Source organism: Enhydra lutris, unplaced genomic scaffold (genome assembly GCF_002288905.1).
Source record: "Enhydra lutris kenyoni isolate GAN:26980312 unplaced genomic scaffold, ASM228890v2 scaffoldscaffold35, whole genome shotgun sequence".
In the NCBI taxonomy this organism is placed as follows: Eukaryota; Metazoa; Chordata; class Mammalia; order Carnivora; family Mustelidae; genus Enhydra; species Enhydra lutris.
In genome coordinates this window covers 4,395,963-4,416,715 of record NW_019154119.1, presented here as the reverse complement: position 1 = coordinate 4,416,715, position 20,753 = coordinate 4,395,963, and the positions used below count along the sequence as shown (strand labels likewise).

The window sequence follows — 20,753 nt, the reverse complement described above, 5'->3', positions numbered from 1 at the left end:
TGGAATAATAGTCCATTGTATGGATATATACCTGCCACACTTTATCCATCAGTTGATGGACATTTGGGTTTCACTTTGGGTTACAAGTAACGTGGCTATGAACATTTGTGTTCACGTTTTTGTGTGAACATGTTTTTTTCTGGAGTATATACTTAGGAAGAATTGCTGAGTCATTGGGTGATTCCAGGTTTAACTTTTTGAAGAGCCGGATTTCCATAGTGCCTCCACTGGTTAACATATCCACCAGCAAGGTGTCATTTCTCCACACCCTCCCTGATGCTTGTTCCTGTAGGCTTTTTTAATCTAGCCTTCCAGTGGTGTGGTATCTTGCAGCTTTGTATTTCCTTAATGACCTAAGAATCTTCTCATGTGTTCATTGTTTGTGTTTGGAGAAATACCTATAGAAATCCTCCCATTTTACAATTAGGTTGTCTTTTATTGTTGAATTTTAAGAATTCTTTATATATTCCAGTACCAGTCTATGATTTGCAGATAATGCTCCCATTCAGTGGGTTATCTTTTCAGTTGTTGGATGGTTTGCTGCACAAAATTTCTCACTTAGATAGTCCAACTTACGATGTCCTAACAACAGTTGTCTAACCCAAGGTTATGATTTGCTCGTTTTCTTCGAGGTGTTTTATAGTTTTAGCCTTTACACTTAGGTCTGTGGTGCATTTTCGGTTACTTTTTGTGTGCGATGTAACCCCTTACCTTTGAGGGGGGACTTCTCTGGTCAACTGCCTCTACACTGCTCTGCTTTCGTTCAGTGGCCCGAGTTACGTGGCTACACCCATCTCATCTGCGCGAGGCTGGACAATGTGTGTTTCAGGCATCTTGTATCAAATGTAGATTGTAAACCTTTTCGGCCATAGTCCTAAACAAGTCAATTCTATTGCTTCGCTTTTCAAATAAATGGATCTGGCGATTTTTCACCCGCGAGGATTTAGCAGGGTGATCAGCGCGAACGGGCGCTGGTTCTCACTCCCTCCGGGACCTGCTCCTAGGACTGCAGTCCCGAGGGACTTACCGGCCTTCGCCCCCTACCTACCCCAGCCCCCAGCGAGTTTGGGCTCCCGGGGGAAACGAACCGGCGCCCTTCGCGTCTTCCCGCTGGCTCCCGCGGCCCGCCCCTCGCCGCGCCGCGCCCACTCGGCCCCCGGAGCCGCCCTCCCCGCGGGAGCCGGGGCGCCCGCCGGGCGATAACGCCGCAGGGCCGCGGCCGCGGTTGGAGCTGCCGTGCGCCATGGCCGCGTCCCGCGGAGCGCCCCGGGCCCCCGCCGTCGAGGCGCCGCCGCCCCAGCCGGACGCGCGCACTTTGGACCGCGGCTCGGTGAGCGCAGGGCGAGGGGGGGAGCCGGGGCTGCGCGAGGGAGGTGGCGGGAAGGGGCGCTGGCCCCGGCGTTCAGGCTTCTGAGCCCCCCCAGTAGAGCCGAAAGGCCGAGATACTCGGGAGCGCCAAAGAGAACAGGGAAACTGAGTCCCAGGCTATTGAGGTAACTTGCTGCATTGAGTCAGCTAGGCTGGCAGGACCGGGGCCAGTCTCTGGTCTCCTGATTCTCAAATTAGGGCTCTTGCCCGCCACAGTCCAGGTCTTCCCAGAGCTCTCTGGCCCCCCGGGAAGGTAGGACTTCCCGCTGCGTGTGGGGGGCCGCCTCCCCTCCCCAGTCTCCGAGAGCAGCTGGCACCGGGCTCGCTGGAGACTGTCCTCAAGACGACTTCTGGCAAGTAAGCCCCGCAGTGAGGGAGGAGGGCAGGTGGGAAGCCGGGGGTGTCCTCAGGCCGTCCTCACCCCTGCGTGGATGGGGCCGCGCGCCAGCCGGTCAGGGTGGCTGTGTCCAAGAGGGGGCAGGACCCAGGAGCTTCGTGGGGACAAAGCTCCATCGCTTGCTCCATGCTCAACGCGACCGTGGTCTGTGGCTTCACTTCAGCCCCTCAGTTCTCTCCCTTAACTCAGTGCTTCCTGTCAGACACCTCAGAGTAAAGGCCTGTGGCCCCCAAGAAAGAAAGGGAGATAGGGAGGCCCCCTGGGGACCCTCCTTTCCCAGGGAGATTTAGAAATTCAAGAGGAGATGGATGGCAGGAGGGAAAGCCAACCTTGTTCAAAGAAGCGCCAGCATTTAGTTCTCATAACGACCTTCTCCCGTCTTTCACCCCATTTTACTTGGGAGGAAATGAAGCCCAGTCCCGCTGAAGTGCCCTAGAAGTACCTTCTAGTAGGGCTAGAAGTGGCACACAGAATTTGAATCCCAGTTAGTCCAATGCTAAAACTTGTGCTCGGTTAACTGCGAAAGACTTAAGAAGTTCAAGTAGGTGAAACTGCTGTCCACAGGGCTCCAAGAGTAGTTTCAGCCGGAAGTTCTCCTTCAAGCGACTTCTGTGTGCCAGAAGCTTGCTAGGAGGGTTGGGGGGAGGGGGGCAGAGGCACAGGGGGTGCTGTGGGGTTATCATACCGGATTCTGCCTCTTACTAACAATTTCTGGAAGTTGAAATAATGTTCACACAAGCGTCAGAAAAGGAGATGACATCCTGCCTCGTGTGTGGTTTTCTTCCGCGGGTAAGGAGAGTGTGCAAAGGATATGATAAACCATTATCTGGCAAGAACCTCCCTTCAGAAGTGCCCATGTGGGGTGTCCTGCAAGATACTAAAATGGGTGAAGTCATAGTCCTCTCCACTCTCCCTCCCATCCCCAAGCAAAGGATCAAAAGGAAGGACTCCCAGCATCTTTTGAAGAAACAGCCTTTTCCCTAGTCTTCATGACATTGATTTCTTCAACAAACGTATATAGCATCGGCTATATACCAGACATGGTGGTGAATAAAAATTATAGCACATGCTCTCAGAGAGTTTACGTTCTCTTGGAGAGGCAGGAAATAAATGAGAATGTATTAGGTATTAGGTACACTAGAGAGAGAATTGGGTAGTCAGGGAAGGCCTCTGTGAGGAGATGACATTCAGGCTTGAATGGCAAGGAGTCAGCTCTGCAAAGACTGAGAGGAAGAGCCCTCTAAACAGAAGCAACAGAAAGTGCAAAGGCCCTGAGGCAGCAACGGGCATGTTGGTATTGAGGCATAGCAAGGAAGGTACCAAGGTTGAGGAGAGCTGTCTGAAGTGAGGTGGGAAAGGGGCTGGGGTCTGTTTGGGTGGGCTCCTGTAGGCTAGATGGGAAGGACTTGGAATTGTATTCAAACTGCAGTGGCAAGCTGCAGTTGGAGAGTTTTAAGCAGAGATGAGACAGGATAAAATTTGTGTTATAAAAAGATCACCTTGGCTGCTGGATAGAGTGTGGACAGTGGGGAATGAGCAGAAGCTGGGAAGCCACTTAGGAGGCCACTGATAGATTTGGTGAGGGAATTGGAAAAGAGAAATCAAGGTTTGTGGCCTGAGCTGCTGAGTGGACATTGGATATTGGGGCCATTTAATGCAATAGGGACAATAGGGTTAGGAGTTGGTTTAGACAATGGATGGAAATCAGCAGCTGTGTTTTGACCATGCTAAGCTGAAATGCCTGGTAGGCAACCATGTGGGTCTGTTAGTAGGCAGTCGAATATTCCAGTCTGGAGTTCACTGGATAGCTTAGGGCTTATGAGATATGTATCTGTCTCACGCACACGCACACGCACACATGCACTCACATGCACACACACACCACTTGGAATCATGAACATTACTTTATTTCAGTGGTGGGCTAGTAAACAGTCTCCCCAGGAAAATAAAGAAAGCAACTCTGATTTGTAGTGTTTGCTGATTCCTGTGGTATAAATTCACCACAGCTGATTTCAGGCTGCCAGTGGTTCGAGGACTGGCCAAGGTCCTGGACATTTAACCATCAGCTCCTGCAGCAAATAACACTCAGCTTCATCAAGACACCTCTTGAAATTGGCAGGAATACTGTGTTTGACACAGAAGGCTTCAGGAGATACAGTGCTTTATTCAACGTCACACCAGGAGTTGGTAGCAAAGTTGGGAGCCTCCTGACCCCCCAGTTCACTCTGGCTTGCTGACTCAAGAGAACAAAGCAGACTGCAGGAGGAAGCACTAAGAGGGGAAAAGGAAGAACTTGTCCCGTGGAATGTGGGATCTTTGAGAGGTCATAGCTTAGGATTTTTTCCCCCTCTCTGTCTCACTTCCCTTTACGATGATCTAGGGCAAATGAGGACTGAGAGGTTTCTGGAGGAGCCCTCAAGACAAAGGGACCTCAGGATGCTTATGGAGGCTCAGGAGGGTACGGGCGACTGTTGTGTATCTGCGCAGGCTGGGGGCTTAGCTCCTGTGTTCCCCCCCCAGGACAGCAGAGCCGGTCAGCTCTCATTCTGTACCAAGGTGTGCTATGGCATTGGTGGGATCCCCAACCAGGTGGCCTCCAGCGCCACAGCCTTTTACCTGCAACTGTTCCTGCTTGATGTGGCACAGGTGAGTGTGGGAAGCAGCCCAGGGCCCCCTATTCCCATCTTCCTTGGTACCCAGTTCTCCCACCCCGACCTGTACTACCCTGGATAGATGGCACTTCTGTCCCCAAACTGACAGTAAGTCAAATGCCTTTGAGGGCAGCCCCCTTAAGGATGTTTACTGCAGGCTGTTTGTGGTGAAAAATGGGGAAACTATGAATGCCCAACAATATAGAAGTAGTTGATTAATAAGTTGGGTAAGAGCCACATAATGGACAGTTGTGTAGTCATTCAAAAGGAAGAGCTAGTCTGTACCAGTTGGCTTGGAGGGAGTTCCATGATGCACTGTCAAGTGAGAAAAGTTGCTTTCACAGTATACAAATTGATTCTATTTTACCAAAATAAAGACATGCCCCATATATATAGGTACATGGGTATGTGAAATATGACTATACGTGGTTCAGATACAGGCATGAAGAAAATAAATTACAAATAAATTACAGAAGGACATACACAGGCTGTTACTGTTGCCTATAGGAGGGAATGGTGGAGGATAGAGAGCAGAAGGAAAGATTTCTCATACTGTACCCATGATTTTGTTAAATGACACTCATATGATCTCATTTATGTAAAATTATAAATTATGAATGCACAGAAATAAATGCCTGAAAGGGTGATCACCAGAATGCTCTGGCAGTTATCTCAGGATGGGGAGACTTCAAAGGAGTTTTGCTCAATATTTTTCTGTACTGCTTGAATGTTATTTTATAATGAGTGTGTCATTTATGTAATCAGAAAAATTAATAAAACATTGTCACTGTGAAACAAAAAGTCTACCTCTGTCACCCTTCTTGTACAGATGAGGGTCCCCAAGCCTTCTCCAAAAGCGACTGGGCAAGAGTGGTAATGGGAATGTGGCAATGTGTGGCTGTCGGCTCCTCCCCTCCCCCTCTCTTCACTAGCGCAGCTGTGCCCTGAGAACCTTCTGGATTTGTAGACAGGGAAAGAGACCTCACAGACCTTTCTCCTGGCAGGTAGGCAGGCCCAGACACCCTCTCTGACTCTGCCAGGACTCGGCCATCCTCCCACCTGTGCTTTTCAGATCCCTGCTGCCCAGGTGTCACTTGTCCTATTTGGAGGGAAGGTGTCTGGGGCAGCTGCCGACCCTGTGGCTGGGTTCTTCATCAACAGAAGCAGGAGGACAGGGTCTGGACGCCTCATGCCCTGGTGAGCAGCCCCATAATCCTCAGGGTCCTGGCTTCCAACCCTGGCCTGAGGCCACCGGGTTTGTGACAGCCCCGCTTCTTAGTGGAAACCCGTGTGGACGGTGAGAGGACCGGATGGTTATAGGTGGCGGCGCCGGACTAGGTTAGGCTGAGCCAGGCAGGAGTTCAGAGACATTCTTGGGGACTCTCCGTCACCAGGATGCACAGGGCTGGACAAAGCCTTGTAGGCTCCCGGGCCTGACTGGGGGGTCTATGTGTAGCCAGGGTGGGCTGGAGGCCTTGGAAGTCCTTATGGAGGATAGGCCTCGCTGGCGCTCCAGGGTCCTGGAGACTGAGAATGGCAAGGCCAACCCCCAAGTGCCCCCCCCCGAGTTCTGCAGTGAATGGCCCCACACCCCCAGCTACCGCCAGAGCCCATCAGCCACCTCTCCCTCTCCTCCTCCGCGGTGGGCACACTGGTAGTCCCAGCCCAGGGCTCCTGTTGGGGGCAGATGACTTCTTCACCCAGAAGGGTGTGGTGGTTCCAGGTTTGCCCTTCATAGGCCCCATCCCGCTGCCCCACCTCCGCTGTGCTTCCACAGGGTGCTGGGCTGCACGCCCTTCATCACCGTGGCCTACTTCCTCCTGTGGTTCCTGCCCCCCTTCACCAGCCTGCGGGGCCTCTGGTACACCGGCTGCTACTGCCTGTTCCAGGCCCTGGCCACGGTAAGCCGGTGGCCCCGCTGCTGGTCAGTGGCCACCGTGAGGTGTTGTGTGGAGGGGAGAGGGCAAGTAGCCCCGAGGGACCCACTGCCCGCCGCGGCTCACCCCTCCCGCCCTCCGCCCCTTACTCTGGGTTTGACGGATCCGCCAGGACGTGCCAGTCGGGGTCGTCGGGGTTGGGACTGGGGGCGGCGGGGGCCAGCCTGAGCCCGGCCTGGGCGACCGCAGTTCTTCCAGGTGCCCTACGCGGCGCTCACCATGCTCCTGACCCCGTGCCCGAGGGAGCGGGACTCGGCCACCGCGTACCGTGAGTGCGGGGCGTGCGCGCGGGTGGGAGGCCGCGGACCCCGGGCCCGCCAGCGCGCGTCACCCGGCGCCGCTCTGTCCCAGGGATGACCATGGAGATGGCGGGGACGCTGATGGGAGCCGCCGTCCACGGGCTCATCGTGTCGGGCGCCCACGGGCCGCACAGGTGCGAGGACGTCGCGCTCGCCGGGTCGGCCGTCGTCTCCCCCGACGCGGTGAGTGTCCCTGCGGCCCGGCCTCTGGGCGTCGCTCGCCTCTCCCGCCCTCCTCCTCCAGCCGGTGCCCCCGCGGCCCGCGCCCGCTCACCCCGCTTCTCCGCCCGAGCGCCTTCTCATCGGAAAGCAACAGATCGCAGAGCAGCAGGAGGGGAGAGGGGTGGGAAAGGGCCACAGGCAGGGGCAGGAGAGAGGGGCTGGCGTCCCTGTGGCGCTCGGGGTGACACCCCTCCTGTGGCCGGTCCCACCCCGGCCTCACCCGCAGTGTGCACGGAGAAGGGGAAACCTGAAAGCAGTTTCCCTTCGTCTCCCCGCAAACCAGATCTCTCCTCAGCAGCTAAGTCCGCGCATCTGTTATCCATCCAGTTCAGCTCTTCTTCCCTTAAGCAAGTGATGTGATTGTCCCCGGAGTCCCGGGAGCCAACATTTACTCCTCCCTCTCCAGCCATGACCCCCACTCCCACCCATTACCAAATCCCATGCTCGTGTTGGGCCCCAGATCTTCTGCACCTGGCATCCCCCGCGTCTCCCGGTCACCCCAGTACTGCATCAGCCTCCCACGGAGTACCGCAGCCTCCAGCGACACCCCCAGCCCGGTCAGGGTGACATTGGAAAGGAGTTCCATCGTGGGCAGCCCCCACTTTCAGGACCCAGCCCAGGCTGGCTTCGGTTTGTGGCCTCTGCTCAGTGTTCCCTGCATCATTCTTCTTTGTCATTTAGGAAATAGCTCAGGTTCACAAAAAATTATCCAGCTGCGGTTCTCCAAGTGCGGTCGCTGGACAGCAAGCAGCCTCAACATCACCTGGAAACTTGTTAGAAGGGCAGATTCTTGGGGCCCTGCCTAGAACTACTGATTGACAAATTTGGGGAGGGATCCAGCAGTCTGTGTTGTTCTGAACGAGCCTTCCGGGGGATTCTGACCCCCACCGGCGTTTGAGAATCGGTGGTATGAGAACAATACCACACCAGGGGCCCCGCACCGGCTCAAGAAAACATTACAGTGGAGTCCTGTGTATCCACCCCAGCCCTCTCCTCAGGGCCAGCTACAAAATTGGCCCATGAACACTGACTGCAAAGTGCAAACACAGGGCTCTGGAAAGAGCAGGGAAGTCTGTCTGTCCTTCCCATGGCCCACTGCCCTAACCGAGGGATTGTTTGAGTAGAGATGTGTAACTGACCCCACCCAGGTGCCCTCAGACCCATCATGGAGGCGGGCCCAGGACCAGAAGGTGGTGGCCTTGCCCCTCCCAGACTGACTCTTTCCATGTGTTTGCCCATGTCCCCGCTCAGGCCTCCACAGGCCTCCTCCCCAAAGGTACTGGGTCGCTCTCTGGGTGGGGGTGACAGTGGCCTTGGGTTGGCCTGGCCTGGCCTGGAGTGCAAAGGAATGGGTAGCAGGAGGCTGAGAAGGTCACCCCTAGAGGTGGAGCCTCGTGTGAGCCAAAGCACAAAGCTCCAGGTACCCCGGTGAGGGCCTGTCCACCTCCTTCTTTCTTCCCCTCCCCAGAGACAAGCTCAGCCTGAGCAGGTGACTGTTACTCCCATGCATGTCTTTACATGGATTTTATCACTTATGTATCTTCCCCTGGACATAAGGTAGCACCATTTCTGTTTTCACCATTTATCTGGGATCTCGTGCCTCACGCTATGCTGTAGCTTTCTGCTCGTGCGTCTGTCTTCCGCATTTTAAGCCCCTTACTGGGGATGGACAGGAGTCAAACCAATGTTTGCCTTAAAAAATGAGAGCGAAAGAGAGAGGAAGGGCGCCGACCCCTGGTGGCATAGATGCCCTCCTGTTCACGCAAGAGGCACAGAGGCAGCAGAAGGACCATTCTGGGCCCTAACATCTCTGTCTCCTGCTCTGGTGATTGGGAGGAGAGACACCCAGCATCCTTGGGCTTGGACTGAAGGTCCCTCTGCCCCACTGGGAAACACTCCTGTCCTGGGTGTCCCCACTTCCATAGGTTGGAGACATCACCCCCAGCCCAGTTCTGTCCTGTCCCACAGACTCGTCTCTACTCCATTGCAGCCGCCGTGCTTGCTCTGACTTACCCTGTGTGCACTAGTTTGCTCTGCCTCGGGGTGAAGGAGCGACCAGGTAAGGGGGTGCAGCCGGACCGTGGGAAGCCGAAGCTGGGACAGGATTCCTCTTGGGCCTGTGTTTTGGTTTTAGACTCTGCCAAGCCCAAGTGTTGTCCTCCTGTGTTGCAGACTCCTCCGGCCCAGCCTCAGGCCAAGGCCTGAACTTCCTGGCTGGGCTGGGCCTCACTGTCCGGCACCGGCCCTACCTGAAGCTGGTGATCTCCTTCCTGTTCATCTCAGCAGCCATTCAGGTACCTCTGGCCTTGGCTCTGGCCATACTGACCCTGTGAAGGTTCAGGTACAGCCTCTCGGCCCCACCGACCAGAGTTGGGCTTAAATCGAGAGAAATGGTGGCTGGCACAGGTTCCAGAAAGTCTGGTGCAGGGAGGAGAGAGACCTACACAGAACTTGTGGGACCAGGGAGAGGGTCAAGGTTAGGCAGTAGGAAGCTGACAAAATCCGGGTAGTAAGGTCCGCTAGCCGGGCAAGGGGGAGGATGGACTAGGAATGGTATTTATACCTGTTTCGGGGCTGAGTGTCCTTTGTGGGGGAGGGGACTGCATGTTGCATGACGAGAGCAACAACTGGTGTTTGAGGTCCCAAAGAAGAGGCCAGACTTGCGACCCAGGCCTTCTGAATTCCTGCCATTGCCGAGACACGCCCACTTGCTCTTGGCCTTCTCAGGTGGAGCAGAGCTACCTGGTCCTGTTCTGTACACACGCCTCCCGGCTCCATGATCACGTCCAGGGCGTGGTGCTGACCATCCTGGTGAGTGGTCCTGGGGTGATGGAGACAAGCTCCCGCAGAGACCGGAGTCGGGGACCTGGTGTGGTTCTTGACAAGACATGTGTAGCCAGAATTCCAGTCAACATTCTGGACTCCTCTGTGATCTTGGTCACCTGCACTCCAGCAGAAGGTGGGATCGAGGCTGGGGTCATAAAGTTCATAGCCACTGGTTCCAACCAGGGGGCAAAGTCAAGGTCAAGCATCCCACCTAAAAGCCAGGGCTTCCGGAAGCTGGGTGGGTTAAGGCATTGGCAGCCCCGCCCAGGCTGGGATGATTTCTCTCTGTTCACAGGTCTCAGCTGTGCTGAGCACCCCACTGTGGGAGTGGGTTCTACAGCGATTTGGGAAGAAGACATCAGCCTTCGGGATCTGTGTGAGATAAGAAGCAAGGCCTGGAGTGGGTGCAGGAAGGTGTCAGGGTCAGGGAGGTGGCCTTGGAGCCTGAGCTTCCTGGGGGCCGGCAGGGCTGATCTGTACTCTCTTGTGTCTTCAGTCCCTTGGAGAGGACCAGATGCAGGGGCTAGTAGTAAAGACCAGTGAGTGTGGGAATGATAGAGCAAGTCAGGGACAGGTGGAAGGATCAGCTGGTGTATCTGTCTCCCCAGGTGATGGTGCCTTTTGCAATTCTGTTGGCTGCTGTACCCACAGCACCTGTGGCATATGTGGTGGCCTTTGTGTCTGGCCTGAGCATTGCTGTGTCCTTGCTGCTACCCTGGTAGGCTGGGTGAAGGGGAAGGGATGTGTCCATCCTCATGGGTATGCCCTCTTTCACATCCACCTGTCGTCCCAGGCCCCCTGTGCCCAGCTTGTGCTAGGGAGGGGCTCTCCTACCTGCAGGAGATGGAGGCCACCAGTTCCGTCCTTGGAGCTCTCCTGGAAGGGCACTGGACGGCAGGAAGTGTGGGCAACCGTATTGGGGGAGGGAGCTGAAACGCAAGCACCTGTGGCCAGGCTCTCCGTGGGCTAGTCCTGGTCCTGGGCAGCAGGAACCCAAAGATGAATCTGACTTGGTCTCTGTCCTCAGAGAGCTCTCAGGCTCGTGGCTGTCAAGGGGATAAAAGGGATAACCCTGCAGCCCTCTCCCGCAGGTCCATGCTTCCAGATGTGGTGGATGCCTTCCAGCAGCAGCATCAGCATGGCCCGGGCCTGGAGACCATCTTCTATTCATCCTATGTCTTCTTCACCAAGCTTTCTGGCGCAGGCTCCCTGGGCATCTCCACTCTCAGTCTGGAGTGAGTCCCAGGGTCGGGCTGTATTAGAGGCACAAACACCGAGCTGGGTGGGAAGAGGGCAGAGTTCTCAGTTCCATCGGTGCTCCCTGGCCAGTCCAACTCTCCCTTCCATCATGGTTAAGCTGATCTGGCTGGGGAATGACTCCTGGATTCAGGGTGGTGTGGGGGTGGAGTATCGGGGAGCCTTCCTGCCAGGTCCGGTGGGATCGGAGCTGGAGGCGTGGGGATGCTGTTTCTCCAGGTTTGCGGGCTACGAGGCAGGAGCCTGCACGCAGGCGGAGCGGGTGGTGGTGACCCTCAAGGTCCTCATCGGGGCCGTGCCCACCTGCATGATCATCACCGGTCTGTGCATCCTCATGGTGGGCCCCGCACCAAAGGTGCCGAGCCAGGACCCCTCCCGCCGGCAGAGCCTTCAGAGGTGGGCACCCCACGCACATGGGTACACACGGCGGGGTACCAGCAGCCAGGCGTGCACAAACGTGTGCCAGCGTGAGACTAACAGGCCCGCCGTTGTCCCTGAGACATTTACGAGGTCGAACACTTCCGCCTTTGCAGACTCCTCCCACAGATTCGTCACTCTTCGGTGATGCCATATGCTCCTGGATTTTTTTTTTTTTAAGATTTATTTAGTTATTTTTTCAGAGAGAGTGAGGGAGAGCATGAGTTGGGTGGGGGGCAGAGAGAGAGGACGAGAAGCAGACTCCCCGTGGAGCACGGAACCCAACACGGGGCTTGATCTCATGACCCTGAGATCATGACACGAGCTGAAACCGATTGAGCCACCTGGTTGTCCCTGCTCCTGAACTTTCTTTTTTTTTTTAAGATTTTATTTATTCATTTGTCAGAGAGAGAGAAGAGAGAAAGAGAGAGAGAGCATAAGCACAGGGAGCAGCAGAGGGAGCAGCAGACTCCCCAGCTGCTGAACTCAGTCCTGGGACTCCAGGATCATGACCTGAGCCGAAGGTGGTTGCTTAACTGACTAAGCCACCAGGGCAACTGAGACACCTAGGCGTCCCCTCTTGGATTCTCTCCAGCTACTCTGCACATCCCTTCTTAGTCTCCCTCCCTCGATTATCTGTTGGATGCAGTATGGAAGGGCTCCCTCCTCGGCCCCTGCTCCCTTTGCTCTCCATAATGCAGGCACCTGGTCCCCGAGCCTGATCTTATGCCTGGTGACTCCTAAAGCCGCCCCTCCCCCCAGACTTCCTACAAGTTCCAGATCCACATGTCCAGCTCTCATTTGCACTCACCCCCTGATGTCCCACAAGCATAGCGTCAGTTTCAAAGAGACCCAAACTACTGAACTCATCTTCTTTCCGAGTGGGGCTCCTCCCCCTGTGACGACACCATCCTCTCGCCTGGAAGCCGAAAGCTGGGTCCTCTTCTACTCTTTGCCCCGCAGGTTGTGCTGAGCCACACTCTGAACCTTGTACTTCTGGCTTCCAGGGCACTGATCCCGCTGCACAGGGATGAGAGGCCTACTGGCTTTCCTAGGGGACTGTGGGGATCTTGAAGCTGGGGCTGTGTTTTATTCGTTTCTGCCTGCCCAGCCCAGCCCAGCACAGAGGCCAAGGCCACGCCGGGGCCGCAGTGTCAAGACGTCTGGCCTGGCAGCTTTCAAGAGCATGTGGCCGCCTGCTTGGAGATGCTCCCACACCCACAAACACCAGCACACGCCCACACAGAGGAACACACGGGGTCGGCAGGAAGTGGCACTGCCGTCGGTCCCTCATTCTCCGCGTGGATGCTCGGACTGGCCAAGTAACACACGTCCACAGGGGTCTGTGGCCTGACACGGTCCCCCTCCACCCTCATCCGTCTCTTTGGTTTCTTTCCCTTTTCCAGGAGGACCAGCTACAGCCTCGCTTGAGATCTGACCTTGTGTGGGCTGGAAACGCAGGAGCCAGCGTCTTCCGGGCTCAAAGTCCTTCTTTCTTCTCGGTCCCTTAGCACGCCCATTTCAAGGGTTACGTGTGACCCACTTTCCCCCTGGGATATGGAGTTTCAGGGACATCTCCTGAAGGGACTGGCCTGGGCCCCAGGACCCTCACCCACCACTTCTTGCTTGTTGACCACAGACCGTATCCGACAGGCCTGTGCCCCGGACCACCCAGCTCCAGGCGACTCTAACCTGCAAAGCATCCCAAAAACAACTATTCCTGAAAAAAGGAAGGCCCACCCCCTGCTCACCTGACAGGACAGACACACAGACGTCTTGTTCTTCCTGACACCCCAGTGGACACCTGAGAGGGAGGCTGACAGACACCACATGAACGGGCAGAGTGGGACAGAGGGACTTGTTGGGGTTGACGTCAGGAAAGACGCAAATAGAGACACTGAGACCAACAGACCCCAGAAGGAGCAAATGGGGACAACAGCGGGGGAGGAGACCGGGCAGATCACAAGAGGCGTTTCTCAAGGCTTTCGGGTCGTTCGGATAAGCCGGCAACAGTTTCTGGAATCAGACACAGACTGAGCTACCAAACATCAATCACCTTTATGAACAAAAGTTATTTTTGCGGAAATATTTTTCTGAAATTGTATCTTATAAAAGCACAGGAACCACAGTTTTCTAAAGGCCATATCTTTGGGGAAGAAAGATCCACTGAGGTTTATTTTTAAAATACATATATCTATTAAAGGCTTTGTCTTCTACTAGGTCTATAAAATATGACTATGGCCATCCCTTTCATCCCACCTCCTGGGAAACCACTGCCCAAGGAGGGAAGGGAGAGGATGCCTGATGTCACTGCACCTGGCTATCCAGTCCCCTGCTCTGTCCCCTCCATGGGGTCAGCTCTCTGGAGCTCCCCGCAAAGGCTAGCCCCCCTCCCACTTCCTCATAAGACCTTTGGTTGCCTCTTAGTTCCAGACTCTCGCCTAAGACTGTCAGAGCTCAGACTCACACTCAGACGGGATGTACACCTCAAAGCATGAAACATCTTGCTTCCTCTGCAAACACCATAGCCCAAGAAGGAACCTGACCTCCGAGTGAGAGTGCACGGTGTGACCTGCTCTGTATGACGCTTGAACTCTCTGCCGTTTTGCCCCTGACATGGGTATCTGATCCTTGAGGTCACAGGGCATCAGGGAAAGAGCTGGGTCAGCTTCTCTTCATTGCCCATCTGACTTAGGAACGGGCTAACAGGAAGCTCTGCTCCCTCCTGGCTGTGCGTGGCACACGCACGCACGCACACACACAGAACAGTTTCTTAACAGTGGAAAATAACGGGCTGTGAGGACACAGCACCTGCTAAGACAGAAGGTGACATAAAGTCTCTACCATGTTACCGTGCTGTGCTTTGGAAACATGGGCGATGCAGGTAGGATGAGAAGCTTGTGCCAAATTCTATGTTACCTGTTTCCCAGGAGTGTAATCTCAAGGAGCTGAAGTATACTGTCCCAATACAGCTGCAGGGGGCCACCTCTGGGGTCAGGGGTTAGATCTTAGAGACAGCAGGAGATGAGGGGGAGCCCCAAATGTATTATTCCACTTCTCTTTTTCAGCAGCCCTAAGAAGCAGGTGTATTATTCTCATTTTCAGATGAGGAAAAAGGCTCAGAGAGATTAAGTAACTTGTCTAAGATCAGCTGGTGGCAGCAACGGCCTTGAAACTAAGTGGGCCTGACTCCAAAGCCTGTGGAGATAGCGGGTACTGAACGCATTTGTTGGAGGAACGGCCAATGCCCAGAGGCCAGCATCCCCTCCTCTGACCCTCTGCTCCGATCCCACAGTATTATCCCCACTGTTTGGGAATTATTATTCCCAATTCCGCCCATTCTTCCTACTCTGGGTCCTTCAACTCATATATGCCCACGGAGCCTCCTGGTGTGTCCCCGACCCTCTTCTGACACCCATTCTCAGAGCCAGACCTCCTGTTTCAGAAAAGAGAATGTCTCCTTGCCACCAAGGCCCACCCTGAGACCTATCACTGACAAAGAGCAGGCATCTCCCTTGCCCCTTCCCTCTCTGCTTTTCTTTTTTTTTTGAGAGAGCAAGCGAGCGAGTACATGGGGGTGGGTTGGGTAGTGGGGCAGGGAGAAAGAATCCTAAGCAGGCTCCACGCCTAGCCCAGTGCAGAGCCCAGCGCAGGGCTTAATCCCACAACCCTGAGCCCATGACCCGAGCCGCAATTAAGAATCGGACACTCAACAGACTGAGCCACTCAGGCGCCCCTACACCTCTTTCTTTCTAACCCTGAACTGTCTGCTGAACTTGAGAAGCCCCCTGAGGATTCTCCAGGTAGGGTGAAAATGTCCTCTGTCTAAAGCGGAATTCATCACTTCCCCACATCTGTTCTGCCACTTGCATTTTTGGGTAAATTACATCATCATCTATCAAGTCACCGCAACCAAAAACTTGGTGTTTTCTTAATTTTCTTTCTCCCCCACTCATTCTACCATGCACTCCCCATGCACTCCCCATGCACCCCAAGTGTGGATTAAGCAACAGGAAGAAAGGGTTGCAGCTTATAGGTTATTATCAAATGGTAGAAGTTATTTGGAATGGGACAGAAAATTGTCCCCAGATATGGCTGGGTGTGGCTCTAACCCACGTGGCAACTGACAGAGGTGCCTGTGAGGTGTCTGAGTTGTGTCTGTGTGTCGGTTTGTGCACTCCTACAGGACTCCGTTCAGCTGGGTACAGGTTTCCGTGTTCACCTAGTGTTCCTTTGGGACAACACTGGTACATAAACAAGGAAATCATGTTACACTCTAATTGTTCCTTAATATAGTAACTGTGTTGGAGCGAATTTGTGTTTTCAAAACAAGCATTATAACAGAACTGATTGTATATGTGTGTGAGTGTAAACAACAGAAATCCTAAATGATCTCATAAACATTCAAGGAATGAAATAAATATTTTAAAGTAGTCCCACAGGGGCGCCTGGGTGGCTCAGTGGGTTAAAGTAGTCCCACAAAGTAAACATGAGATCCAAATGATATTACCAAGGGCTATCAGACTTTCATAAAGGATCATTTCATTCCTTCTGGAAATTTTTTCAGGGAAGAAAAAAAGCACAGATCCTGCAACTTATTATATCAGGCCAGAATAAGTTCAATACCAAAACCAGACAAGCAAAGTAAAAAAGAAAGGAAATTTACAGGCTGATCTTGAACACAGAACATGGAAGTAAGAATCTGAAGCAAAATATTAGTAAATGGAGTCTGGCAATTTCTAAAAAAGTAAACCCATCATGAACACACTGGGTTTGTTCTAAGAATGACAAGTTTGTTGCACATGAGAAAAATCTATTAAGTGAAACTTACCTCATTAACAGATCAAAGGAGGAAAAAAGTTGTGTTCTCAGTAGATACAGAATCATTTGATAAAAAGCTAATACCCACTCATGATAAAAGTACTAAGCAAACCAAGAGGAAAAGGAAATTTTTAAACCTGAGAAAGGATATCTACCAAAAACCTATAGTGAGCATCATTCTTAATAGTGAAATAGTCCCTTTAAAATCAGGAATAGGGGTGCCTGGGTAGCTCAGTGGGTTAAGCCTCTGCCTTCAGCTCAGGTCATGATCTCAGGGTCCTGGGATCGAGCCACGCATCAGGCTCTCTGCTTGGTGGGAAGGCTGCCCCCCCCACCCCCCGCCTACTTGTGATCTCTCTCTCTCTGTCAAATAAATAAATAAAATTAAAAAAAAAAAAGGAAGAAACAAAATTGCCATTATTTGTAAATGATATGATTACCTACACAGGAAACCCAAGAATCTACAGATAAATTATTAGAATAAAGGAGTATAGCCAGATAGTTGGACATAAAATCAACAAGAACAAATTACATTTGTATATGACCGCCACAGTTATAAAACAATTTTTAAACAGTAGCAACAACAACAACAAAAAATATAAAATACCTAGAAATAAATGAACAGGATGTGAAAAGACTTCTGCTTTTGGCCATGAGGGACTAGGAGAGACCAGACCTAGTCTCTCAGCTGAAGCAATTAAGAAAAGCTGGAGAAAATATATGAAACAACAGTTTTCAAGATGCTGGGCATGAAGCAACAAAGGAGGAATCTCTGAACGATGGGAAACAAAGGAGGTGACGCTTAAGATTACCCCAGCTTGTTTTCTTGAGTTTCCAGATGACGGTGAAGAGAACCATCTGGAAGCCAGAGGACTCTAAGCTGAGATGAGTTGGGGACACCAAAGTGGCTAGGGTTTGCAGGACAGAATATTGGATGGGAGGGAGCTACACTGACAGAAAACTCAGAGGGGTCCCCTCAAATGCTCAACAGAATGTTGAATAAAGAAATAAATGTGGGGGCGCCTGGGTGGCTCAGTCGGTTAGGCCTCTGCCTTCGGTTCAAGTCATGATCCCAGGGTCCTGGGACTGAGCGACACGTTGAGCTCCCTGCTCTGTGGGAAGCCTGTTTCTCCCTCTCCCACTCCCTCTGCTTGTGTTCCCTCTCTCGCGTCTCTCTTCTCCCTGTCAAATAAATAAATAAAATCTTAAAAAAAAAATAAATGTGAAAGGCAAAACTTTCCTAAAGGGAAAGACTGATAAATGTGACTTCCTTAAAATGAACGGTATGTTCAACAAGACCCAGAATAGAGAGAAAAGACAAGACACAAACTGGGTGAAGCTATTAGCCACATGCATTAACAACACCTAGAATATAAAAAGAATCCCTACAACTCAAGAAGAAAAAGACAACCCAATAGAAATCGGGGCAAAAGAAACAAACAGGGATTTTGCAAAAGAGAAAACTCAAATGGCCAGTAAACACATGAAAGATGTTCAGTGTCCTTGGTGGTCTGGAAGTAAAAATTAGGATCATAATGAGAAACCACTTAAAACTAACTACTCCATTGTCCCAAGAAGACTTGAGCATGAAAAACAATAGGAACTCTGATACATCGCTGCTGGGAGTGAAGACTGATGTGACCAACTAAGAAAATAATTTTAATTTACACACCCCCTGTGCTCCAGCAATCCCACATCTATGTCAAAGACCCTAGGGAGAGGGCGGGGATGTCTCAGTCGGTTAAGCGTCTTGACTCTTGATTTTGGCTCAGGTCAGGACCTCACAGTTGTGAGACTGCACCCCACCCCATGTGGGGCTCCCCGCACAGCATGGAGTCTGCTTGAGAGCCCTCCCACCCAGGCTCACAAGGGTGCCTGCACTCGGGGGCCCTGTCTCTGAAAATAAAGAAAATTAAGAAAAAAAAGACCCTAGAGAGACTTCTCAAATACTTGCTTCAGGACATACTTAACAAGACTATTCAAGGCAATATTGTTTATAATTGCAAAAATAAAACCAGGGGATGGTACCAATGTGCACAGTAGGAAAATGGATATATTATGGTAACTCAAAACAGCAAAAATAATAGAACAAACACAAAACAAGCATGATTCTTAGAAATGATATTGAGTGAAAAATGTTAGGCTTCAGAGGACTATATACAATATAACACCATTGTATAAAGTTCAAATACAAGGGGACATGTTTATGCCAATGTGTGTAGGTGGTTGTGGTAAAAAAAAAAAAAAGAAAGGAAGGAATGATCACTACAACAATCAAGAAGATTAGTTACCTCTGGGGTAGAGTTCTCTCTATAGAAAAGGATCCAGAATGGTTTCTAGTAAACTTCTGGTTCTTAAATGAGGCGGCAGGTGGCTCATTGTATTATTAAGCTTTCCTGGGGCACCTGGTTGGCTCAGTTGGTTAAGCAGCTGCCTTCAGCTCAGATCAAGACCCTGGGGTCCTGGGATTGAGCCCCACGTCCAGCTACTGGCTCAGGAGGGAACCTGATTCTCCCTCTCCCTCCACTACTCCCCCTGCTTGTGCTCTCTGTCAAATAAGTAAGTAAAATTTTTTAAAATTAAGCCTTCTTATACTTTATATGTATTGTGTGCATCAAATAATACTCATACGAAATTTAGAAAAACTTGGGCACCAAATGGGATGTGTAAATAATGTTTTTCCCTATGCAAAATATTCTCAACAGAACATTTAACAACAATTAAAAGATTATAGCTCTTCTGTCCCTATATCCGAAGCCAGCAAATACTGGATTATCTTCTATTGCTCCAATGACTATAATAATAGCAGAGGCCAGGGCGCCTGGGTGGCTCAGTCATTAAGCATCTGCCTTCGGCTCAGGTCACAATCCCAGAGTCCTGGGATCGAGCTGCCCATCGGGCTCCCTGCTCAGCGGGAAGCCTGCTTCTCCCTCTCCCACTTCCCCTGCTTGTTTTCCCTCTCTCTGTCTCTCTCTCTCACTCTTGGTCAAAAATAATAATAATAATAATAATAATAGCAGAGGCCAAGGAGATATTTTTTATAGGAGAGTTGTCATGGAATCAGATTTGTTGTAAAAAAATACATAATTTATGTGCCAGACCGTCCATAAGAATACAGAGACAAGGTCCACAAACATAAAACCAAGAACTTTGCTTTATACCAGCAATGTTTGCAGAGAAAATACCACCAGAAAATTTAAAATGGCCACAACAAGCATTAGTGATTTTATGGACTCATTCACAGGACTCTGACTAGGGAAATGGCAGTCATAACCTGTACGTAACTTGAGGCACCAGCACTGATCCTCCTATGGGGTCTCCAAGCCCCCCAGGCTTCCTAATAGTGTGCTTTTATCCCGCCCAGACACTTTCTCTGCAAGAGGAGCCAGGCCTCAGGCTGTCCTCGGCCTCGGCTCTCAGGCACCTGATTACAGACCAGAGGCCCCACTTCCATTATCCCAGCAGCCGCTAATGCATTTAAACCACAAGATGGGCCCTCGCCTTGTCCCTATCCCAGCTCCATCTTCATAAACGGTAACAGACAGACAGGCGTCCCCAAGGGTATGAAACCTTTCCAGATAATTTTCAAGGAGAGTGGGGAGGGGGGGATGCGTCTGTGCTAATGGAACCTCTACGGCCGAGACAATTTCTCTGCAGAGCTGCCCTGACCATGCACACACTCATCGATCTGTCAGGCTGCTGTCCCTGGAATTTATGATTCTGTTTGAGAAGTGGTGTGTCTGTGTGAAGTTGCAATCAGGGCTCTCTCCATTTACTAAGTTGGTACTTGAGTCCGTAATTATAATAAGCTGGTACTTTTTACCTACCTCAGATTCACTGAAATTTCCAGTTTTCTGAACGACTACTGTCTCTCACAGACTCTTTGCTGGTCTCTAAGACTTGAATGGCGGGAAAAGGAAAACATCAAAATTGAAGTGACAATTGAAGTAAGGGAACTGACTACTGGGAGAAAAATAGGACATTTTTATGATCCCAAAACTGGAATTAAAAAAAAAAAAAGGCATTTCAGGGAGAAAATCGGGGGTGGCAATAGCACGAAATCATGCCTTAGACCTCACGGGTGCTTGCCATCGCACTACTAACATAAGCACACTCTTGAGTGGGGTCCAGAGGGGTCAAAGCACGTGAAATTTCATTTGAAATTTGCCCAGGGCTAGTTTTTAGGAGTATCTGGACCTTAGTTCGCTGGAACTTTTTTTCTTTTAAGATTTTATTATTTATTTGACAAAGAGAGATCACAAGGAGGCAGAGAGGCAGGCAGAGAGAGAGGGAGAAGCAGGCTTCCCGCTGAGCAGAGAGCCCGATGTGGGGCTCGATCCCAGGATCCTGGGATCAGGACCTGAACGGAAGGCAAAGGCTTAACCCACTGAGCCACCCAGGTGCCCCTCACCAGAACTTTTTAAGGAAGCAAGATAGTTAGGCTTAAACTCTGGAAGGTCCAGCCAACATCAGAACTACTTCCTGTTCTAGGTGGTTCTGGGGACAGAGGTCAATCGATTTTTTTGTCTTCTTTTGAGCTCTGCTGATTGCTGCTGGT

At 51.7% G+C, this 20,753-nt stretch overlaps 1 protein-coding gene across 1 annotated transcript; it reads left to right on the top strand.

Moving 5' to 3' along the window:
- Positions 1-1,148: 1,148 nt before the first annotated feature.
- LOC111154151 (major facilitator superfamily domain containing 2B) lies at positions 1,149-12,805 on the top strand. The gene is made up of 13 exons (XM_022513566.1): positions 1,149-4,411; positions 5,489-5,613; positions 6,194-6,317; positions 6,543-6,621; positions 6,705-6,835; positions 8,843-8,933; positions 9,047-9,168; positions 9,602-9,685; positions 9,996-10,076; positions 10,309-10,418; positions 10,792-10,935; positions 11,177-11,353; positions 12,781-12,805. The coding sequence occupies exons 1-13, from the start codon at positions 4,151-4,153 to the stop codon at positions 12,803-12,805; spliced, it is 1,554 nt and encodes a 517-aa protein (XP_022369274.1). The 5' UTR covers positions 1,149-4,150.
- Positions 12,806-20,753: the final 7,948 nt, after the last annotated feature.

Excerpts from the sequence above, each read along its gene's own strand:
- LOC111154151 (XM_022513566.1), top strand. The coding sequence starts at position 4,151 with ATGAGGACTGAGAGGTTTCTGGAGGAGCCCTCAAGACAAAGGGACCTC. Across the intron at positions 4,412-5,488 it reads TCCTGCTTGATGTGGCACAG|ATCCCTGCTGCCCAGGTGTC; the intron begins GTGAGTGTGGGA and ends TGTGCTTTTCAG. Across the intron at positions 6,622-6,704 it reads GGACTCGGCCACCGCGTACC|GGATGACCATGGAGATGGCG; the intron begins GTGAGTGCGGGG and ends GCTCTGTCCCAG.